We start from the raw sequence: 18,318 nt of genomic DNA, 5'->3' as shown, positions 1-18,318 counted from the left end.
TAGCAATCTGGAAAATTTTGTATCGAACCAACGACCGGAGCCGTCGCATGCGCCGCTCCCTACGTGTGGGCGTTGTCTGCCAGCCAGAGAATATGCTGACCGGTTGGACCGATCTGGACCGAACTGAGCCACCGAGTCGAGCCACTGAGCCGTTGACCCGTGTTGATCGTTGACCAGCGTTGACTGCCATTGACCGACTGTTGACTTTTTTCGGGACAATCTATCTTGACGTTTTCGACGTCTTGAGTCTTTTTTTAGGCATGTTTCACCAAATTCTAACCCGATAAGATATTTTTGACTAATTAATTACCCGATTCGATCTATGTTTCGCAATTAAGCTTCGTTTCTGATGAAATCTCTGTTGTTATGTATCTGAGGAATTATTGGAAGTTGATTTCAAGTTCGAGAGCGATCAAATAGAGATTAATTGGTGATTCGATATGGCACAAAAACTGAGGTAATACATTACTACCTTTTCATGCTTTATGAAACATATTGATATTGGTGAATGCATGAATAAGAAAATGTTTGATATCATCTGTGTAGTTATTTAACTCCTACACTCTATACGAATGTAGTAAAAATTCGGTAACCGAATATATGGCTCAGATGATTAATATAAGAAATTGAGGGGCTGTTAGAATTAAATTACAAGTTTTGTGATTAAGTTATAAAGAAATCATCCCCTGGATCTATAAATTATAATTTATCTCATTAAAGGGTAAATGAGAAAGTTACTTGGATGAGAAATTATGAGAATACTTCGGTTAGCTAAAATTATAAAAATACCCATATATTGTAAAAATACAAGAATTATCCATGGAAGTTGGATAATAACTCTGGAAAGACATATTGATCCGATGAAACTACTGATGTGCATAGAAAATGCTAGTTTTGCTTAAAAACTGAATAACCGATTTCTAAACTCAAGATGGCTTGTACAAGATACTAGAAGTTTGATACGGAATAATTTCAAGTTTAGAGATTATCCCATAAAATGACTAACCCTAGAATCTCTAAATTATAATAATCCTCATTAAGAGTTAATATCGAAGTTATCTGATTAAGAAATTACAAAAATTCTCTTTAGAGGTAAAAATAGTCCTAGTTGACTCTGAATGAGAAACTACCCTAAGAATTCATACCTAACTCGATAAATTACTGATTTAATAGTTAAGATCCTACTTTTGTTCAGAAATTTCTTGATAATCAGTAAATATCTGAGTTATGAGTAAATACATGAAGAATAATTTTTCGAGCGTGCTCTTTTGTCAGAATTGTTCGAAAGGACTGAAATAGATGATAAGTTTGAATGAAATAATAAGATTGGACGGAAGGGGAGGATTAAAATACCCTGAATATGTAAAATGACCAAAATACCCCTGGAATGGAAATAACATGAGTATATCACCAAGCCCATGAATGATTGGATATCCTCAAGCTCTGAAATGATTGAAATAATGCTGAGCAACAAAATGACGTTATTATATAACCAAATTGAACTGAAAGGAAGTACAATATGTATCTGAGATTCAGAAACATTCGAGTTACTCTGTAAAACTCTGAAGTAACCGTGATAGACTTGACTACTAAATGAACTAAGTAACCTCAATGATTGAGGATTAAGTAAGTGATTTGGATAAGTCTGGGAACTCGAATGAACTTACATGATGTACCATCCCTATAGGTTATTAACCACAAATCAAGTACGTCGATATTTCTTGATATAGTTGAAACGTGGAAATAAAATAAAGATAATTGGAATATTTGTTCGTCTCCTTAAGATATATTCAGCTATGATTATTAAGATAATCTACATACAAGAATTTTAAGTATTAAAGAGTGAATACCCTGGAAGGGCAATGAATCGACCAGTCAACAAGCATCAGTTCTGGAAGTTGTTTAACTCAAGTTGTTCAATAATCCGATCAATCGACATAGATTTTAAAATCTTCTTTTCTCCCTTATCAATTCAAATCACTATGAGTTCTCCAAGAATCTAATACCCAAAATGCTTTTGATTTTCCTGAATAATAGAATCACTCCGGTCATATCTAAACACACAAGTAACTCATATGCAAAGGATTCTGAATACCCTTCTGATTACTTAGAGCCTCCGAAAAATATCCGAATAGTATATGATCCTGATGAAATGACCATCCAGCTCAGTTGGTAGAGCACAAGGTTCTTAACCTTGAGGTCGTGGGATCGAGTCCCACGGAGGGTATTTCATAATTCGGAGGTCTCTTACGGAAGCTGCTCTCAACCTGGTGTTGGGGGTAGCCTACTATCTTACCTCCCCCTTACCCCATATATATATGGGAAAAAGGGACAACCATGTTTTATATGATCCTGATAAATCACATACATAATATTTTTATGAGACAATACTCGATGTTCTGAATACAATTTATTTTGATATCTGATTTACTGCATATTTCTGATATGATTTCTGGTTACGATATTTTTATACCTTATTTTTGAATATGGACCATTTTCATATTTTAATGGATTAATTACCGTTTTCACTCCAATACATACATGTTTATTATTTTCATTGGGGGTATGATTGGATGAAGTATTTCAGGCCTAGTCTATGACTTGTAAATCCTTACTGTTATCGCACGCTTCTCTGCTATGTGCAAGGGTAACTCTTTATCGTTACCGTAGGTTCCTCTGCTATGTGCAAGGGTAAGTCCTTACCGTTACCGTAGGCTCCTCTGCTATGTGCAAGGGTAAGTCCTTACCGTTACCGCAAGCTCCTCTGCTATATGAAAGGGCAAGTCATTACCGTTACCGCAGGCTTCTCTGCTATGTGCAAGGGTAAATCCTTACAGTTTTCCTAGATCCTCTGCTATGTGTAAGGGTAAGTCCTTACCATTTACCGCAAGCTCCTCTGCATTGTGCACAGAATAAGACCTTACCATAGGCTCCTCTACTTTGTGCACAGGGTAAGCCCTTATCGAGTGTACAGGTAGGTGTATGGTTCTGGGGAACCTACACATTCTGGTGTTTGGTTGGAGGGATTACTATGGTCTTTGAAAAAAATATGTTTTAAAAATATCTGTATATTTTCACTGGTTTTATAGGAACACACTAGATAACTTGTTCTGATCTCCTGAACCCAGTTATCCAAAATATTTCCCTCTGAACTGAAAGCTTGTTGTCTGTTACTACCTGAGATATCAATGGGACCTCATCTCAGCCTAAAAATCTGTAGATGTCTGAACCAATAAGGAAATATATGCTTATCTGTTATTTGCACGTTCTTCAGTATCATCTGGTAGTTATGTATTACTGAGCTTTCCAAAGTTCACTCTGTTACTCACCATTACATGTTAAAAGAATCGTACCAGTGTAGTTATCGACATCAGTATGGGAGTTCCTCCGGCGTTGCTTGCAGAGTATTGTACATGTGATTAGGGGGCATGTAGGTTGTATTTTGTTTTATATACGAGTCTGAAAATCTATTTTATTTCTGAATACTGATAAATTTTATTTTGTATTCATAAATCATTTTATGAGTTTACATGTTTTAATAAAAGTTTTGAATTTTATGAGATTTTTACGGTGGGTCGCTCTGGTAGCCCTATTGTGACACCTCAGATCGAATTATGTCACCCGCATCGGTCTGAGGGGGTTACAGATAATTAGATCCATGCAACCCTTTTATATCTATTTTAATAACATTAAATAAATATAAAAATATTATTTACTAATTTTTATCTTTTCCTTTTCAATTTTCCAAAAATTCAATTTAGTCACTAAAACTCACTATTCCACATTAACATGGAAATTCCACTTAATCCCATTGTTCCATGTTAAGTTTTACTGTTATAAATTATGGAAATAATATTTCTAGCCCTTCTCTATCTTCCTTCAAATTTTTGTGAAATTTTGGTCCAATCTGATGATCCGTTTCTTTATCTGACTTTAATACAATTCCTGAATCAAAATTCTGATTCCCAAAAAATTTTAATTTCGAACTAAACTATTTATTTACAGGCCAAAATATATAACTTTTAAAAATTAAATTTTTAATGCTGCAACTTTATACTTTGACCATTAAACTTTCAAAACATATATTTTAGTCACTGACCAAAATTTGGGGTGTTATATGTTGGTTATGTTTAGATCCAACAACATGTGACTGACGGCTGCTTAGGAGAAAAGATAAAAACCCTAAATACTGATAGGTTAGTGGTTGTTGGGCTCTAACAGAATTGGGCCTATTTTTGTCATTGTAATATAGATTTTCCTTATAACATATATCATGTCATGTATAATTTCATAACAGAGATAATGTCATTTTGATGTCATATGTCATGTCATAACATCGTTAATTATTTAATGGTGGAATGATCAAAACAGAGATAACTTCAAAGTTCAGTAGTAAATTAGAAAAATTGAAAGCATATTGAGTAAATAGGAGAGGTAGTAAAGTTTAGTAAAAATGATGTAGTTTACCCATTTTATTTAAAAATAAAAAACTAAAATAATATTTAAAAACACAGATTTTTTAAAATATCCCCAAAACTTTAAAAACCATCATTTCAACCCCTAAACTCCACGTCAATCTCATCAATTGTCTCTGGTAAGCTCCACCCGATCTCACCTCCCCAACAATCAATACCCCTATAAAATCGTGATCGATCGATAACCAATCGGTGATTTGTATCCCACGAACTCTAGATGAAAATCGCGATCTCACTTCATTCCAACGGCTAATGGTGGTAACTACGACTATATGTGACTAGGAGGATGGCAGGAAGTACGTCGACGGCATTGATCACGGCCTTAAAGGGTGACTGTGGAGAATTAGGGTTAAGATTTAAATTTTTTAATGATTTAGGGTTTTTATAATTTAAGAGAAATTAGAGTTTTTATAAATATAATAATATTTTTAATTATAAAAATAAATCAATTTTAAAATTATCATAATGTGACACATCACTTAACAAAAAAATTAACGTAGTTACGACTCAAGTACCTAAAATAATAAAGTTTGTAACACTAAAATTTTAAATTATTCAAAAAAAAATATTTTAACTCATATTGGTGAAAAACCATATAATTTGTATACTTATTTTATAATTAAGCCTATAAGGGGTTGTTTGGTATAAGGAATATGGGATTCTCATAGGAATGAAATCTACATTCTCATGTTTGGTTAGTCGAGAATCTCATTCCCGGTAATGTTTTATTACCAATAGTATATTTTTTGGGGTATATTACCGGGAATGTCATTACCTCCCTTTCCTTAGGTATTGTTGGATTACTGATGTTTTGGACTAAAATGCCCTTAATTTTTTTTCAAAAATATCATTATTCTATCATTGAATAATAAAAATTCTACGAATGTTAAATTACAAATGTATCCTTAAACTATTTTAGATTTACAAAAAAAGATTTATAATTAAAATTTTATATGAAGTTCAAAAGTTAAAATAAAATGTTACAATTTCATTAAACCTTTTTATATTTTCAATTTTGTAAAAAAATATAAATTCTATGAATTTAATTTTTTTTTTAAAAAATATATATATAGTTTCTAACTTATTAAAAAAATAAATATATAATAAGGACAATTTGATTAAATATACATTCCAATAATCTTTTATTTTTTTAACCAAATAAGATAATCTTACGTTCTTACTAAACCAACCAAACAAAAAATACAACATTCTCAATAATCTAATACTTAACCAAACGCACTCTAAAAAAAAAATAATAGTAGACCTGAGTTGATTCGCTGTACAAACCAGAAACAGAGAAATCGAAAGAAAGGGAAGAAGACAATGGCGGTTCCAGGAAGACACATGTTTGAAGAAGATGAAGACGATGACAACGCTCTTTTTGAAGAAAACGGTCTCGAGATTGACCTTGAAGCCGATACCCCGCCGCACCTCCGCGACCTTGTCGCCGCTGTCCAGCTCGGCGACCTCAACGCTCTTCGCCTCGCCCTAGGTTTCATTTTCCTCATTTCATAATTTTAACTCCTTTTTTTCTGTTTGTTTGAGCTTCATCTGTTAAAATTTAATGTTACAAACTTTTACTTTCCTTTCTCCCTTTGGGATTTTATCACTCTTTGAAATTTAAAAAGGTTAGTTTTTGGAAGTTCTCTTTTTTTTTTACTGACTGTGGTTCTCCGGGTTAATGCTGGTGTGAGAATAGTTATTACTCATTAATATAATTAGGGATTTTTGGGTAGTCTCTTCAAGAAATTGGAAGAACATGATGGAAGTCTCTAAAGGAAATAGATGAAGTAAAGAAGCATGTTTGATGTTAATTTCAGTTTTTGAATGCTATATTGAAGTAGACGATTGATATATCCTTACTGACTTGGAAATGAAAGCTTTACATATATAATTTCACTTCAAAAATGAAAAGCTTTTTATATATTATTGATAGCTTGTAATACATATATGAAAATTTAAAATGTAAGGAGCTGAAGTTGAGAAAATTCTTATCTTGAATAACACCTTATTTAAGTGTCTTCCTAGATTGTATGACGGATTGTTTTTAGACTTTTGATTTGTTTCCCAGTATTTATGTCAAGTGTTTATGCCCTTTGGTCCTTAACGAAACATTTTTTTTTCAGAATGGAACACCTACTATGCTCTTTCTTTCATCATTTTAGTTGGATTCACGAGGACATTAAATTTATTTTGCTCCTACTCTTCATTTTTGTTTAAATACTTGTGTCTGATACATGAATATGTGGATATAATCTCCATAGATCCTCCAAATACATGAAAAATTTTAAAGAATCTGATCATACATGTATTGTCACTTGCACCGAAATCTGTGTAACATGACATTAAAGTGTTCTTTGTCTACTATATCTCCTAATGATGTTTTTATTGTTCACTTGATTGTATAGACAACTTGAATGGCAACATCGATGAACCTGCAGAAGATGGTGATACAGCTCTCCATCTTGCCTGTCTTTACGGTTATCTGCCTTGTGTTCAAGTCAGTGTCCTATGCTGTTTTCACCACTATTTTTTATGTGCTTTTTTCTAGACCAAAAGCCTTATGATTGATGATTTGATCTCTTGTAGATACTTTTGGAAAGGGGGGCTAATTTGGAGGCCAAAGATGAAGATGGAGCAGTTCCTTTGCATGATGCTTGTGCCGGGGGTAGGATGTACAATTTTATTTAGAATCTTCCATCTCTGACTATGTACTGACATATTTTTTCTTTCCCAATCGATGTTTTCAGGATTTGTCGAGATAGTGCAACTTCTACTTGACAGAGCCACTGACAGTGGATGTCTGAAAAGAATACTAGATTCAGTTGATGCCGAAGGTGATACTGTGAGTACTTCATACTAATGGCCCTCGAACCATTTTGAATTCTAATGCCTGTATGTTCAGTTTATTTGCTTGATGTTGATTAGGCTCTAAAGCTAATTTGATTCATTTCAATTGATTCTGATTTGTTTCTCATTCAATTGCACCTTGGTCAATTATTTACTAAATGAAAATGGGAATCGATTTGGCACTCTTCTCCCACTTGCTTGACAAAACCGAAAACCCGACCGTTTTGACCATAAAAAATCAACAACCAAACCTAGACCTGAATTGGTTTGAGCTTGAAATAGTCCAAATCCAAAATGGGCTGAACAAGTAAACCCATAATGACTGACCTGAAAACTCAAGCCTCAAACAAGAATGATCTGAAATGACTCTAATTCAAATTTGACTCAAACCAAATGACCTGAAAATTTTTGAAACCTGAATTAACCCGATTGTTTGTTCATATAAAAAGAAGAGCTGCTTTTAACATATAATAATTCTTGTTTACGGCTATTCTGTGTTCCTTTGCATCAGCCTCTTCATCATGCAGCAAGAGGTGAGCATGCAGAAGTGATACGATTGTTACTGGCGAAAGGAGCTTCTCCCACAAAGACAAACACTTATGGAAAGGTTAGTCTTGACTAGATTTTCTAAATATAATATTTTCCTTTCAAAGGTGTGTTTCTGACTCGAATTGTGCAGATCCCACAGGAGCTAGCTGACCCCGAAACAGAGGCTTGGAGAGTTTTTGAAGCCGCCACTAGTGCCCAAACCTCACAGGGAAGCTGTTAGGTACACCTGATGTTCCTTGAAATTTGCCTAGGCTGTGTGTTGTGGCTACAGTTTTGTTGCCACTGTGCCGTGAGCAGTTGAGAGTGAAAGTTTTCAAGGCTAGAATGAAATACCTATTTTTCATCAAATTCGACATTAGTATCTTAGCTGAAAAGGGGAGCTTGTATAAGTTTATAGCCTTGCAATGCTACCCTATTAATTGCAAAGCAACAAACCTCCTTTACGTTTATAATAAACAATTTAGTGCTTTTACATTTAATTCTTGCACAATTTTAAAATATGAAGGTAAAATGTTATGATCTTTTTATCACGACGCTAAATTTTATGGTTACATCAGAAGAGTAACATCAACTAATAATGGCTGACAAGTATCGAAAGAGTAATGGCTCAGAGCTTTAAAGTAGAAGGATTAGAGCATATTAAAGTTTTACAGGCTACCTTGCTTTTGTTGTCCATTATTTTGATAAGTGCGAAAGGATAGAACAAAGCATCGAATATGTGTTCCAGGAGAATATCATAAACAATGGAAGGGAACTATACTCACTATAAACATCATGATTAAAAATGCTCCTAAGTGCCGATCTTGAACAAAGCATTTTCAGCAACACTGACACAGAGGGTTTTTGGACTGGTGTCCTACATCCCCTAATCACTTCATTTCTCACAACATTTGGGCACTATGGCCCCAAAACTTTGTGTCAAGTTTTCATGGAATTCCGAGGAAATACCTTCCGAATGAAATCTAAGAACCGCTGTGAGTAGAATGTAGGGTCGACGGCCGATATGGATAGAGAATCAAACTGAAGTGATTTATAGGCATGTTCAAACTTCTTAGTCGTGTTATATTCTTGCAAAATGTCAATGATTCCCAGGTATAGGACAACATCATATGCTTCATGGAACATGTTTTCTTCGTTACCAGGAATCTGGTCAGCCCTCGCTGGCATGTTCACACCAAGCTGGATCTGGAATCTGTTCGAGAAATAAAAAAAAAGAAAGATAAAAGTTATCCCCTAAAAGATAAAAGATGAAGAATTAAAGCTCACACGCTGGCATTAGAATCACAATATATAGCCAATTTGTGCACATGTACGCGTAGTCACAACTGTAATTTCCTCTCTCAATTTAGACTAAGAAATTATGGCTATAAGAGTGTATGAGACAACTGTAATTTTCTTCTAATACAAGGCATTGCAAGAAAGAATTTCTTCATAACTATTCTAGCACGCAACAAGTTTATCAGGTTCCCCAACATTTTAAGGTGACTACATTTTTGTATTGTCACGCCATTCTGTTTCTATGAGCACTTCTGGGAGGGTTTATACAAATAAACTACCCAGATCCAGGCAACAACGAATAAATTTTGGGATATTGCAATATAATAACCGACATGACATGTTAGGACATCATACCTTGCTGTACCCGGAAGGAGAAGATCTACTTCCTCATCACCTGCAGCTGATGCTCGCAAACGTCTACCTCGTATATGCGAACCCGCAACAACACTACTGTCGTCTGTTCCACGAGGAACCAATACAAGGCCTTGAGGGTAGTTGGAGATTTCATCCTCTGAAATATTATCACCAAGAAATTTTGAAATCAGTCGATCGACCTCCAGAATGATGTAAAAGTAGGAAATGCATACAAGTTGTATCAGAATCAGATAACTACAGCATAGCCCCGATTACTTGGGCGTATGCTATGTACCATGCTTGATATATATGGTTGTAACATCCTCTATATCGGGTTAGTGACTAAATTAGAAAGTTCAAAATTTGGTGATTAAAGTATAATAATTGAGTAGTATTGCATTTTGGTATAGGATTAAATTGCAAGAAAGATGGAATTGGAGGATAGAATGGTCATTGCAAGGGAAAATAATTAAATTTGGTTATATATATATGGAGGCCACGTGTAGGAGGGGAAGAAAATATTCAAGCTTCTAGACTTCTCTTCTCCTCATTTCTTCTCTGTACGTGTGAGCCAAGTTAAGGGTAAGAATTTTTATTAGTTGGTTATTAGCTGAGATTTAAGTTTGGTTTTGATCCTTAGATGCTAATTAAGCTTAAGGAAAGTTTAATTTGCTTCAAAACAACAAGATGAAAGGGGTAGGAAGAATTAAAGATTATGAGTTCTTGAATGGAATTTTGAAATAGAGTTCATAATGAGAATTGGAGGTTGAATTTGATTTGTCATCGACTTAATAAGATATATGAAGTGTTAGAATTAGATTTAGAACATGCTGGAATTTGAGTGAGATTCTTGAATTCTATGTGGAGGAATGGATTTTTAAGTTTAAGAGGTATTGAATGGATAATAATTAGTTTAAGTAGGTGTATACAAGTTAGAGACATAAAAGGAGGTGAAATAGGAAGTGTTGAGAGGATTATGAAGGGATTTTCGTGCTCAAAGTAATAATTCTGAGCTGTGTGCATCGATACACATTCAATGTGTACCGATGCACTCTCAAATAAATGAACATCGAATGTCATTAGTGCATCGATGAATAAGGAATGCATCGATGCACCCCTTAAAATACAAACATCGAATGGGATTTGTGTACCGATGCATAGCTAGTGCATCGATGCACACGTTAAAGAATGCATCGATACGCTGTAGAGTGCATCGATGCATACCTTCATTAAAAGATGAAAATAACTTTGTTTTTAGCCTAAGGAGTGATAGTTTAGAATATATCAATTAGTATATTGATATGTATAAATGTATTACTATGTAGATATAGAACGTAATCTTGTTCCGGAACCATCAAAGGAGTAGGATCGAGTCAAAGCAAGCAAGGCTAAGGTGAGTGCTTATCATAGATAGAATTGTATTGAGATAAGACTTGTGATAAGTCTATCTCTTATAATTGAATTTATGATTCTATATTCATGCACATACATACATATATATGTGTATTAATGTTATCGTGATTCCATGTGTAATTCATTCATGATTTAACATGATATTATATGAATGAATGCCATTGTCAAAGAATCCTTCCAGGTATGTGAAATAATGGAAATGATCATATGAAGTGACTTATGTGTTTACATGGGCAGTGATGAAAGAGATGTAAAATGAGAAATGTATTTACAATTAAGCCATGTTATTTAATATGAGAGTTGTAGGTATAATTGGCATGTCAAGAGTCGAGGGATATCAGTGGTCCTTCGGGACATAGTGGTCCTTCGGGACATATCAGTGGTCCTTCGGGATATAGTGGTCTTTCGGGACAAATATTTAGTGTCCCTAGTGGGATTTTATTCGAGCTGTGGTGATAGCATTGTGCACAACCTCAGTGTACTCGCGTACCTTCTGTTCTCAATAATATACATGGCAATCCAAAGATAAATTAAAGTGAAATTAACATAAGAATATATGTTTTATATGTGCATGCCACTATCATATATGTTATAGTGTAATCGATGCATGTAAATTAAAATGTCATGATCAGATGGTAAGAATGCATGTTCATGAATGCATTGTTATATCTATATATATATTTATATTATGCTCACTAAGTCTGTGACTTAGCGTGTAAGTGATTTACACGTAGGTACAAGAATCCAGAAGAGCATAAATAGGGGTGGCAAGAACATCATCATTACTAGAAGACCATATCAGAAGTAATTGATAAAATATGTATTTTATTGTGTATAGTGTGTTGGCATGTAAGAAAAGTGTCAGTTATGAATGCTCTGATCGATTTTGGTTATTTTGGTCAATTTATGTAAATAGATTACCTTTATTTTAATGAAAGTTTTAAATTTTCCTTGAATTTTGTCAAGAGTCAAAGTTTGAAAAGTCAATGTGACACCTCATACTCGTATTCGGGTTGGGTACGGGTTGGGGGTGTTACAATAGTTCCATCACAGAATATTAAGTCCAAAAGTGTGAGCTTAATTGGTATCAACCCCATGCCTTATTCGATGTTGTTTCAAATATGTCCTTTATATGATATATATCTGACCTCTATATTCTGTGTTGTATCAGAGGTGTCAACATGTATGTAAATGATGTGAATAGAATTTCCCATCTTATCTTTCTGTTTTATTTGTCTGTAACAATTACATCTTAAATATTTTGTGACTGTCAACATGGTGTAATAATTTTCTGTTTGCACAAATTTGGCTATCTTATTATGTCAACAACTGTGAATTCTTGAAAGACACTTATCTCGTATAATCTGCAAAAGAAAATGGTGTGCTGAATAAAATATAAAGGAGCAGAAGAAACTGCCAATAGAAGATCAAATGTTCAAAATGCACACCTTCCTCTGCAACACTCCCTAGGCCGTCCACTCTGTTGTAGGACATGAGAGACCTCAAATGCTGAGGTGCTCGATAATGCACACCAAGCAAAAGGTATAATCCATAATGCATTGTTCTTCCAAAAATTCACTATCAATCTCTATTTGTCTGCATAAATATAATATAAATGAAATAAGGTAAACCAATTATATAAGAATGCCATTCCGGCGGGATAGAAAAGAAACAAAATTATTTTCGTTAAAGCTGTTTAGTTATGTCTTAATAGTACTGTGGGGTAAACCAAATCTTGGAGCAATCATTGTGAAGTAGTTAACTAAAATAAAGATGGGGATATGTTGATAATATGTCAACTTGAAAAAGTAAGATAACACGATGGCATAAAAGTTACAAACTCATCAGCTACCTTAATAAAGCTTCTCGCCAAGAAGCTTCCAAATAAAAACAGTAATTGAGATCCAAATCTTCAAGTGTTGTGTTTCATCAATTTCTACATTGTCGGCAGAACGCCCTAGTGATGATCCTTTCAAGTCAAATCTTCTATGAATCCTTAACTCAGTGCAAAACATATTTCCCATGACAACAAAGCAAAACTGCAAGAGAACATGGTTCATGGTTGTTAGCTCAAGAGGCATTCTAGTTTTGAAGGAATCGTTTGTTATAACAGGAAATAAGAAATGAAAAAAATAGTCCTTAATCAAAGTATCTAACAATAATTTTATTCAGGTAAATTCAGTGAAACCACCTTAATGAAGTGTATTGATTGAGGTAAAAAAATTCTCTGGCATATGAAAGTAGAGAACTCTACTGTTGTTATTACCATTTGACCACTTGATGATTTGATTCTGTGAAGCCCAAAAAACATTGTTATGAGTGTATTCTCATATGACCTCACGTGATGGTGATAGTTGGGAAGCATTCTTAGAAGAACCTACATGCAAGAATTTAGTCAATAAAACCTTCAATAATCAGGGGGAAACGAGGAACGGAGACGAAACCAAAACAGGGACAGAGACATTGAAAAGAGTTTGTAATTAGGTATTTATCATATTTACGCGAGTTAGTTTCCCAGAAAATATAAATAACGTAAATGTGGAGATTGCGAACCTTTACTTCAGATTTCCGGAGCGTCTTAATCATGAAATGATCATCTTGAGACAGAAAGAAGATACTACCACTTTTCCCGGGAGAAGAAAGTTCCCTGAGAGCATCATTCCCGCAAATGGACATCATGTAGTCCGCAGCATCAATCTTGAACATCTCCCGTAAGTTCCTACAATAAGTTTTACTTATTTCAACATGTGAAACAAGAATATAGTACAATATTCACAAAAGATAAATTAGCATCAATCTAAGGATTACTTGAACTAAATGCAAGGTCTATCAAAATATTTCTTCATAAAAATAAACTGAAATTTAAGACACCTTTTTCAGAAGAAATAAGCAGCTAGAATTTGTTATTTCAAAAAGGAAATGAAATCCTAAATAGCTCATAGACCAAACCTTCAAACTGAACCAGAGGACCTCATCATCAAAACTGGGAAGATCAACGAAATTCCCAGTGAATGTATTAGAAAACTTATATTGCATACAGAAATTCTCCTTATGGTCACAAAATGGAGGTATGCTAACCTGAAAACAATTGGGCAGTAATCCTTCCACTTAAAATCATCGGATTGATGGGTAGGTGTCAATTGTGATCCCACCTTAGGAAACTTCATCCAAAAGCTTGCACGGGGGCCAAAGTCTGATGCTCTAACCTCTCGTCTTTGTACAGGCGTAATTTTCCCCCAGTGTATCTGCAAAATCTAGCTATATTCAGCTTTCAGTTTTCCGAAAACAAGTAACTGTAAATTTAACGGAACAGATATAGATTCTTCATCATGACAAACGTAGTGTATCTTTCTATGAATTCTTTACAGAGGATGAAATAAATTTAAATTACAATTAAGAAACAATTTTTAAGTAATACCTACAAAAGATCCATAAACAAACAAAAATATTTAACCTATCATCCAAAAGAGAGAAGCTATATAGATACATCGTTTATACTGCTGGTTTAGTCAACAGTTCACACCTCTTCCATTTTTCTGTTAATAACTATAAGGAAATTAGACCACAATTACTGTCCAAACTTCTGAGTGAATCTCCATAAAATGGTAAGCAAAAGCCGTAATAAAAGGAAGAAGGGAAAACAAATAAGAAAATTAAGAGTCATATTGTCTGATATAAGGAGAAAGGTAAATAAGAATAAGAGATAGAAACAAAGGAAAGACCTGATCCCAAGCTGCAAACAGAGCATTAAATCATAACTCCTGTGGCCTTTAATGATTGTTTCACCAGGCCTCTTAACCTCTTTTGCTAACCTTTTTTGCCTCCGTTTTGCTCTTCGGGAGGCTGTGCAAAACTGTTATTCAACACAAGCTCACTGATTTGAACGCCTTGCATGTATTCACGTTCTAGGATTGGTGCATTTGTTTCACTCCCTTTTTCTCCCCCTTCCATAAAAAATCAGATAATTTTAATGATGAATCATGACCAATCACTTTTTCAATGGATACCTCTAGACTCCAACGTCTTTCCAAGGAAACATTTCTGTTGCAAGACTGCTGCAGATTTAATAAGTCTCATTCTGATAGCTTATCAGAACTACGATTAGATACCCGGTTGCCACCAACTTTGACATTTCCCATGTCTACAGAAGCAGCATGATGGATATGTGAATGGTTCTGCTTTCTCAAATCTGGTAGCAATCCTCTTTTTCTTAGAGCATTGAGGTAAACTTCTTGTGAGGCAGGAAGCCGGCTGCCATTGGGATAAAATGATCCTTTCCCATCCTTTAAACCCCGTGTCCAAGTTCCTACATAGCAACCACCATCACTCCAGGTATACACTCCGAATCCGTTCATCATTCCATTCAACCAGCTTCCTTCAAACAAGTCTCCATTTGTCCAAGTGAGGGTGCCTTTTCCAGACATTTTCCCACCTTTCACATTCCCTAGATAAACATTTCCATTTGCCCAAGTATATTTTCCAGGCCCTTCTGGTGTTTCCTGCATCCAAGATCCTTCAAACACATCTCCATTGGGATAAACTTGAAATCCTAAACCATGTTTGAGATTCAACTTCCATCTCCCCTTATATGTCAATTTATTAGAGCCAATATATGTCCCGATACCATGCATATATCCACCTGAGTATTCACCATCATAGACAGTTCCAGAAGGCCATTGTATTTTGCCAGTCCCATGCCTCATCCCACGTCTCCATTCTCCCTCATACACACAACCACCTTGCCAAACATACTTTCCTTGACCCTCTGGCATGTTGCCGAGCAATGACCCAGAATATGAGTCCCCATTTGATAGCAAAAGTTCTCCAACTCGAAATCCAGCAGTTTCAGAACTGTGGACAGCGTCACCATTAGTTAGAATAGAACCGTTGCCTTTGTCAATGATGGCATCAAGAGATTTTGTTCTTTCTGCACGAGAGAGTGCTTCTTCTACCGTACTGGCGGTGACCACAAGGCCAGACATGCATAATGCCTCTAAGGTTACAGTTTCTTACAAGAACAGGTGCAGCCAATTCCGAGGTGCTTCAACAATATAAAACACCATTAAAAGAATTATTACTGTGAGATCCAACGATAATTCCTTTGAAAACTCTCTTTCCTTTGATCTACAAATGGAATCACTGAATCCAGATTTTTCATTAGTAACAGAACAACTTATTACAACATTGTAAAAAGACTTTCTAAAGCAGACGAAACCTACTTAATGATTTCACATTGTAAAAAATAACAAAACCGAGTGCTTGATTCCATCTGCTAAACCATGACACATTCTTCATGGAAATCAAATTTAAAATCAAATAAATACAAAATTAAAATAGAAATTCAAATTAACTTGATTTACAAAAAAATGAAGCTTATAAATTATCGATTCAATGACTAGGAAATAAATCCAATGAAAAAACAAATTTCTAGCATAAAATATTCAAATCACTACCTGCTCTTTTAGCTCATTTTCTTCTCCACTCATTTAAATCAAATATAAAGCTTTCCATATCCGGTTATCAATGCTCTTTCAAAATCTCTCACATAGCAAAGAAAAAATATTAAAACAAAAACAGCAACACGAATCTAATATAGCAATCAATAAAATATTCCACTAGCTTTTTTCTCTACCGTACATGAATCCAGTCAACTGAAACTCAAACATTGAAGCATCATTATCGAAACTTATATATATATATATATATATATATATATAGTACACACAATATATACGTAGATAGATAAGGCAGAGAGTACCTTTAAAGGAAACAAAAAAGGAGAGAGAATAAATCGACGATGAAAGCAAAAGCAAACGGAATAACCTGAAGACGAAGAAGAAGTTTCGTCGCAGTTTTTAAAAGGCTGACAATCTAAAGCCGCTGCGTTTCGCTTTTTGAAAAATCAATAATCTTCTCGATGGTGACGATTTTTGGAAAGGAATCTCCACAAAGATAAAAACAAACAAGAACCAAAGATATGTATTTCAGTAAATAGGCCAAAAATGCAAATATAAAATCTAAGCATGGGAGTGCGACATACGGAAAAGACGACTTTACCCAACCATCTCCCTTTTAAGTGTGACGGTTACTTTAATGGTAAATAATTGGTTGATTCATTTTACTATTTGTTTAAGGAGGGATTATTGTTAATTAAGAATTTAGGAGGGAAAATAATTCAGCTTAGTTAAGAAGACGATGAAAACGTCGCTTGTGGGCGTGCTGTAGCTCGCGTGTGAACTGAGACTTACAGCGGGCAGCGGCGGGTTTTGACTTGGGCAGGCTGCCGTTTGATGGTGACTCTATTACGTGGTCCATATTTTTAAACTAGAGGAAGGATTCTCTAAATTTTGATTTATTTATAAAAATATTATTACTTTTAAGATTATTTAAAATAATATTTATCTACTGGTAAGATAAATATGTATTTTGTAAGTCGTGTCTTTTTTATAAAATATATTTAATAAGATAATTTTTTTAATTCATGTGACATATTAGCCAATAAATCTTATAAATTTTATTAATTAACGTAGAATACGTATTTGATCAATTTTGTTTTTCAAAATTTGAAAAAAATAATTTTTACTATATTTTTATAGAAATTATTTTAGGAATTTGAGATAAAATTTACAGTAATCGATAGAAAAGTTATCAAGTGAAATGTGAGAAAGACTATATCAAATTGTTCGTTAGTTTTCCAGAGTTGATGATAATTATGAGTGATTTTGGATTGGTTACAATTGTTCTTATATTATATGATTAAACTGAAAAGAAATTAAAATTACAGTAACAAAAGTAAAAAAAAAATTATGACAAAATTACATTTATCAAATCCTTATAAAAATAATATATTTCTATAAAAAAAAATTATGTATGACAAATTAAAAAAAGAACAAAATTAAAAACTTAAAAATATAGATAAAACCTAAAAAGATTAAAATTATGGGTATAAAGAGGTTTTTTTTTTTGGACAAGAACAATGACAGGACCTTCGACTTTTTATCAGGAATTAAATAGAACGGCTTAATCGAATATTCAAACATAAAATTATGGTATTTTATTTTTTTGAAGTATATATCTCGTTAATATTTTTTTTAAATCTCTAAAAGATGTGACTGGTCAAATATATTTTTTAGGTAAATTTAGAAATTCTCTAACATTTAATGATTACGGTACCACGTAGGGTAAAAATAAACTAAATATTTTTACGTGTTTTTTTGTCTTACATAAGAAAAGTAAATATTATTTCTATAAATAATTTTATATTACTTTTATAAATAAATTTTAAATTTGGTATATATGCGTAATAAAGTTATAGATTCCTATAATTTTATGTGATTAATATAATTGGATATATTCTTCTCAAATTTAATTAAATTATAATTTTCAGTATATTATTTTG

General features: G+C 33.7%; 1 protein-coding gene, 1 long non-coding RNA gene and 1 pseudogene across 2 annotated transcripts; 1 reads left to right on the top strand and 2 right to left on the bottom strand.

Moving 5' to 3' along the window:
• Positions 1-5,744: 5,744 nt before the first annotated feature.
• LOC120192930 (poly [ADP-ribose] polymerase tankyrase-2-like) lies at positions 5,745-8,353 on the top strand. The gene is made up of 6 exons (XM_039195604.1): positions 5,745-5,967; positions 6,884-6,975; positions 7,065-7,143; positions 7,226-7,320; positions 7,837-7,932; positions 8,005-8,353. Exons 1-6 carry the CDS (start codon positions 5,799-5,801, stop codon positions 8,092-8,094), a joined length of 621 nt encoding a protein of 206 aa, XP_039051535.1. The 5' UTR covers positions 5,745-5,798; the 3' UTR covers positions 8,095-8,353.
• On the bottom strand, positions 7,201-7,879 carry LOC120192931. The gene is made up of 2 exons (XR_005522815.1): positions 7,751-7,879; positions 7,201-7,659 (listed from the first exon to the last, which is right to left on the bottom strand). It is a non-coding gene; the product is annotated as an uncharacterized LOC120192931 (long non-coding RNA).
• Positions 8,354-8,572: 219 nt separating the features above from the next.
• Positions 8,573-15,928, bottom strand: LOC120192881 (annotated as a pseudogene).
• Positions 15,929-18,318: the final 2,390 nt, after the last annotated feature.

The sequence above is a fragment of the Hibiscus syriacus genome, unplaced genomic scaffold (genome assembly GCF_006381635.1).
Source record: "Hibiscus syriacus cultivar Baekdansim isolate YM2019G1 unplaced genomic scaffold, ASM638163v2 tig00116983_pilon, whole genome shotgun sequence".
Classification (NCBI taxonomy): domain Eukaryota; kingdom Viridiplantae; phylum Streptophyta; class Magnoliopsida; order Malvales; family Malvaceae; genus Hibiscus; species Hibiscus syriacus.
Note: the sequence above shows the minus strand (reverse complement) of the source record. Positions and strands in the feature narration are given on the sequence as shown.